The sequence below is a fragment of the Podarcis melisellensis genome, assembly GCF_964234715.1.
Source record: "Podarcis melisellensis genome assembly, chromosome: 3".
Lineage (NCBI taxonomy): Eukaryota > Metazoa > Chordata > Lepidosauria > Squamata > Lacertidae > Podarcis > Podarcis melisellensis.
In genome coordinates, this window is record NC_138530.1 from 102,792,021 (window position 1) to 102,798,300 (window position 6,280).

At 43.3% G+C, this 6,280-nt stretch overlaps 1 protein-coding gene across 1 annotated transcript in view; it reads left to right on the plus strand.

The window, feature by feature from the left end:
- The window catches only part of SDC1 (syndecan 1), a 34,883-nt gene extending 29,381 nt beyond the window's left edge, over positions 1 to 5,502 (plus strand). The window contains exons 3-5 of the mRNA XM_081906505.1: positions 687 to 1,225; positions 1,483 to 1,630; positions 3,319 to 5,502. Of these exons, the coding sequence (XP_081762631.1) occupies positions 687 to 1,225; positions 1,483 to 1,630; positions 3,319 to 3,485 (854 nt within the window). The 3' untranslated portion in view covers positions 3,486 to 5,502. The remainder of the gene's footprint in view (positions 1 to 686; positions 1,226 to 1,482; positions 1,631 to 3,318) is intronic.
- The last annotated feature ends 778 nt before the right edge of the window (positions 5,503 to 6,280 follow it).

The window sequence follows — 6,280 nt, forward strand, 5'->3', positions numbered from 1 at the left end:
ATGGCCAAAGCCTCCCCACACCTATCAAATGGGGCCATCCAGAATATTGTAGTGCCTGCCATAACCAGAATATAATAAAGGCTATGGTAGTTAAATGGTGGCTAGTTCAGATTTCATTTAAAATTGACTGCATGTTAAAATATTAAGACCCTGTAAGTAGGGATTTCATTGTTCTAGAAAGAACATTAAAATTAATAATGAAAGTAAGTACCCTGACAGAGACCAATATAGTCAACGTGTGTGTGTGTGTGTGTGTGCTACAACTGGAGAGGAGTACAGTGGTACCTCGGATTACATACGCTTCAGGTTACATACGCTTCAGGTTACAGACTCCGCTAACCCAGAAATAGTACCTCGGGTTAAGAACTTTGCTTCAGGATGAGAACAGAAATCGTACTCTGGCGGCACGGCAGGAGCAGGAGGCCCCATTAGCTAAAGTGGTGCTTCAGGTTAAGAACAGTTTCAGGGTAAGAATGGAACTCTGAAACGAATTAAGTACTTAACCCGAGGTACCACTGTATCATAATTAATTGGCCACAGGGTGGGAATTGGCTATTGAAGAGATAGGGATTCCTCAGACTTCTTGAACCACTTGGGTGAGCTTTTTCTTACGCAATGTAGTGTGTTTTTAGAGGCCTCCTGTGTACTGACTAAAACAAATACTGATGCTTTGGGTTCTTTGACAGGCCATCCTGCAACCTTCGTAAAAGTTTCAGTACAAGGAAGAACAAATATGTCTTCGTTGCCCGAATCCTCAACTGACTCGGAATATAAGCAGCCTGAGGTACAGCAAACAGACAGCCCTACAGAAGACTATCCAGGAGGACCTGTATCCCAAACGAGCATACCTTTAGTCCCATTGATGGATCTGGTGACCGACAAGACAGAAGTAGCTACAGAATATGAGCTGGACTCATTTACTGAACAAGGAACAACAAGGTCTCCAGTCATAACGACTAGAATCCCAGCAACTCACCACATTTCCACAGTCAGAACCACAACGTCGCAAATTTCTAGCACACACTTCATTGAGGCAGAGGTCTACCAAGATGTCCATCAAGCATCAAGCACTGATGATGCAACACCTGCTTTGGACTTTGTGCCGACTAGTGAGAGAAGTCTGGATACTGCAAGTCCCACTACAATATCCTCTGGTGACCAGAATGAAATCCCTTCTTTGCCTGATGACGGAGGCATTCTAATTGAGGATGGTTCTGGAAGTAAGGTAAGAACGAGACGCTGCTCACCATGCTGCTACATAAATTAAATTCTTACGCCGAAATGCAATTAATTGACCTTCAGCTTTGCCATTGACCTGTGCTATAGCTTGCAGACTGTTTAAATGCAGACTTTGAGCACATGTCATGATAGAACTTTGAGTAGCAACGCTGCCTCATAAACTCTTGTAGCTGTGTGAACAACATACATGCACTGAATCTGTGGAAGGGAAATTTAAAATGGTGTGATTGTTCTTCTATGCAGGATGACTTTTCAATTGATCTACGTGGAGAAAATTCAGTACTAGGAGTGGGATCTCAGCCCGGTGATAAATCAGTAGATACAGAAACAAAGAATGCAAAATCTGCAGGAACCGCCCAAGGAATAATGGACAGGAAAGAAGTTCTAGGAGGTATGTGAAACTAGAAGATCTCCTCTCTCTCTCTCTCTCTCTCTCTCTCTCTCTCTCTCTCTCTCTCTCTCTCTCTCTCTCTCCTCCCTCTCCCCCCTCCCCCTCCCCCTCCCTCTCCCTCTTTCCTGCTTAGTTTAAAACTACTTATTGTGCAACCTCTAGCACTATCTCAGTTGACAACTGTTGCTGAGCTGCCATACTGTTTTCTGCACAGCAAAGCCGCAGTATGAACTTGAGGAGCTCTACACTTGTCACAACCTCAACAGCAGCTGCAGATTAGCTGCTCACATTGGCATCACTGTATGGTTAATTATTCCCAGGGCAACCCAGTACTATGGCAAGCATCTTATGGGCTGAAGTTACTATATGGCTTTGTGACAACAGATGACAAAGCCTAAGCACAACTAGTGCATCCCCACTCTTGCTTCCTCAGCATGTGGAGGATGAGCAGGGCCTTTGTGTAGAGGGCACATGATCAGGACCTTAAATATCTGTTCAGAAGGCTGTGCTCAATGGAGAATACTGTCGCATGCCCCATTCTTAGCAGCTTGGAGGAAAAAGATGAACCCCCAAAGCTGGACACTTGGATTGTTTCACCTGGACCAGAAATGGGGAATCTGTAGGCTCTCAGGCCTTGTTGGCTTCTCAATTTCCAACCAGCATGGCAGGTGGTGGGAATTTATAGACAAAACAATATCTGGAGGGCATCATGTTGTCTAGCCCTGATCCAGACTGTAGATTCCACAGAAACAAAACTCTTTGTAGCATGCCTCTGGTTGGCTGTTCTTTTTACGAAGCGTTGGTCGCTCTTGGAGAAACATAAGAAGCATCAGTGGGGGGAAACCAGATGCCTGTGGGAAACTCTCAAGTAGGGTCTGAATACATGGACATGCTCCCCTCCTGTGGTCTCCAGCAACTAGTATTTGGAAGTGTTAGCAGCTCCAGTTGTGTTAGCGCCTCCAATTGCAGACCATAGCCATCATGGCTTGTAGCCATGGATAGTTCTCCAAATGGAGAGATGTAGAAAGTAGAGTCCCTCAAGGATTGCTATTGGGGCCTGTGCTTCAAGATAATCTTTATTGTTATCACACATTAATGGCATAAAACTCAACAGATATTACACAATACACAGTACATACATTTCATACAATACCTACCCTCGTACCTTTACACTGGACACCACACCACACACATTTGACTTTCAACTTTCCCCTTAATGCTTTGTTATCAGTCTTAACTCAATACGCATGTCACAGTTTCCTTTTGTTTCTCTCTATATACTTTACCATATCTTCCCTCTATTTACAAGATTTAGTCTGAATCTGCTAGGAGATTTGCATTGTCCATATAGTTCTTAAGATATTCTTTAAGAATTAACCATTCTTTGTTAACTTTTTGAACAGTGTTTCCTTTTACTCTCCCCGTTAGTTTTGCAAGATGTAAATATTCAATCGTTTTAGCTAACCAGTCAGATTTGATGGGGATTATGTTGCTTTTCCAATTTTTCACTATGAGAATTCTTGCCTCTGTGGTGGCATACATAAAGAGTGGTCTACATGTTGTCTTGATTTCCGAGGGCATGATACCGAGCAGGAATGCTACTGGGTTTTTCGTGTGAAAAGTATACTTTATCACTTCATTTATTCCTAATCTGAATACATCTAACTCGGCACTTGCTTTTTCCACAGGGGTCATCGCTGGCGGACTAGTAGGTCTGCTGTTTGCTGGATTCCTAGTTGGGTTCATGCTGTACAGAATGAAGAAAAAAGATGAAGGAAGCTACTCACTGGATGAGCCAAAACAGTCAAATGGAGGCTATCAGAAACCACAGAAACAAGAAGAATTCTACGCATGAACAAAGAAAGCTTAAAAGACATTTGGATGTCTCCTGGACATCATGAGTTCTCACTGCGTTTTAAAAAGGGGTGGGGGGAACTAAAAGCCATAGGACTGAGCTTAAGCCTCTGCCTCCTTGCCATTGGGAACGCCTCTATTTTTCCAAAGTCAATCTGGATTAATTAAAACCATACCTGCTTTCTTGCACAAAGATTACCTTTAAAGTGGAACCTTAGCCTTAGTCTAAGGACTCCTGGGGAAAAGAAAAGGAACCGATTGTATATAGTCTTGACGTCCTAGGAACATGCACCAAGAAATTAGTAAGGTATAATATGTGCGTGTCTGTATGCTTAAGACATTTCGGCGCCCCAACACTTAGTAGCCATCCCTGTGTGCATTAGAGAATGTTCTTTTCTTTTTTAAAATAATAATAATAAAACTGGTTATTATGTGGCTTTCAATGTTCCCACCCCCTTTTCAACGGTAACACTCGGTCACTCTATTGCAGCTGAATGGTGTGTGAACGAAGACCCCCCTCAAATTAAAAGGTTCGTCCAAAGAGATGGAGTTCTTAAAAGTTAGGCGTATGACTCCTCTGGAATTCTAGCGGGAGAAATTTTATACACTGTGCTTTGTAATATGAGGGAACATAGAGGTGGAAGCATTGAGGTGTGCACACTTTTCCAGTTACTTCTGGTCCTAATGGCTGTAGTGTTGTCCTTGTTCCCTGTGTACCAGGTCCACATAGTAGTCCCGGAGCCACCGTTTGTTATCTACCTCTTCTGCATTGCATTTTTGGGATAGTGGCTACTTCTCCACTGGATTTCCAAACTCCCTCTGCCACCCGGCACCTAAAATGCAGGGTGTGGAATTCAGCGTACAGGACGGAGCCTGTTAAGGGGTGATGAGAGCTTCTGTTGCTGCCAAGTCCCAGGGACTAGAATCATATTAGACTGGCGTTTGTAGTCGAGGTTCTGGGAGCGCAGGCTCAACATGCAGAGCCTAAGGGAGTTAGCATCTATTAATGTACGCGGCTGGCTTTTATCTCGGTCCAACTTGTGTCAGAGCATTAAGAGAGTTTGGAGAGCAAATGTCTTCAGAAGCTGTTCTGTGTAGAAGAGGAGGTCAAAGATGGATAGGGTGCCTTCAACTCCCTTGCATGCCCAAAGAGTGAAGTTGGGGGTCTTGTTGGGAATGTGTATCGATAGGACCAAAACTGGTGAATGTCAGCACTTCCAAAGCAGTATTTAAATGTGTGTTAAGTTACACTGTGTGTGGAGGGAGGCGGAGCTCTCTTGAAAAACAGCTAGCTGGTGTAGAATAAGTATAGGTATATGATTTCTGTAATGTACAGGATGACATGGATGTGAATTATCTCTCTGCTGAACAGTTTTTTTGTGTGTGTTTTTTGGTAAAGGCTTTGGGGTTGTTTTTTTTAGCGGTGGGGGGAAAACCACATACATCACTGTTTTAGGCTCTTCTTTATTTCACCATTTACACTTGTTAGCTTGCAAGCCGCTTCTGTTTCTAGCAAAAAGTGTAGGCAGAAGAATGAGTTGACACTAGGGCACTGTAAATACATACAGTAAAGTAAGAACCTTTCAAATAAAGCATAATTGTGAGTTTTCAACCAAACAATTGGTGCCTTCCGTATATCACTGCCGCAAAGCTCTTTATATTTGATAGGCTGAATACTTTTTTTTTTTCAGCATGTGAAACCAGGCTGTCAACTCCTGACTTGCATTCAATACAACTCAGCTACCCATAACTACCTTTTTACAATGAGGTTTTAAGTGATTGTGTGTCCCTTTTTTATGTACAAAAAAGATATCACTGCCTTTCTCGGATCTAGGAAACACACTTCTTTTGGGCAAGACTTGAGTGATAAAATTGGCGTGTGCTTTTTTAACGGTCGAGCAAAAACTGGAATTCTGTAACTTGCAAACTGCTAATTTTGAAACGCAAGTCCTTCAGTTGGTTCTTTTTGTACTTCTCAAACAGAACACATGCAATAAAAAGGCAGTCTGCCAAAATAATCTGTTTCGTGTCATTACCTGAACCACCTGTCCATCCCCCAAATTTTTATTTTCAGCTTCTTCTTTTGAGTTGCAAGGCTGTTTCCTCAGAAAAATGCACTAGAAACACAGAGTTGCAGCTCTGTGTACTGAATGCAGTCTTGTTTTGCCCACTTGATTTACTTTTATCTTTAAGATGTCTCTATTGCCCTTAACCAAAGGCTTATTAATTCTCCTGGGCACCTGAAACTGAGTGTGTTAGCAAAGTATTTGGAGCTGGGAATGTCTGGCCCTACAGATGTTGTGTTTGGACTCCAACTCCCCTCAAGCCCAGCCAGCACAGCCAATAGTCAGGGTTGGTGCATGTAGTCCAGCAATTTCTGGAGGCCCATACTATGCTTTGTCTGCTACTGAACATGCAGAATGTCAGTGGCAATAAAGGCAGGAAAATGGAGCAGAAAGACACAAAACACTGCCCATCCAGTCTATATCCAGACAACTGCTCTGCTACGAAGATGGAAGAACTGGTCTGAAACACATGGAGCCTGGACCTATCTATATTTGCTGCACAGACAGACCTGCTGACCTGTTCAATAAGACCAGTAAGTATGCTTAGAATCTGCTGGGTAGCTCACTTGGTTAGAATGTGATGCTGGTAAGCCAGTGTGGTGTAGTGGCAGGGGCTCTGACTTATAAAAAATATTGGGGGGGGGGCGGGGGCCCATACCGACTTATAAAACATATTGGGGGGGCCCAAGACCTCCAAACCGCTGCTGCTGGGGGAACGAAAGGGGCGAGC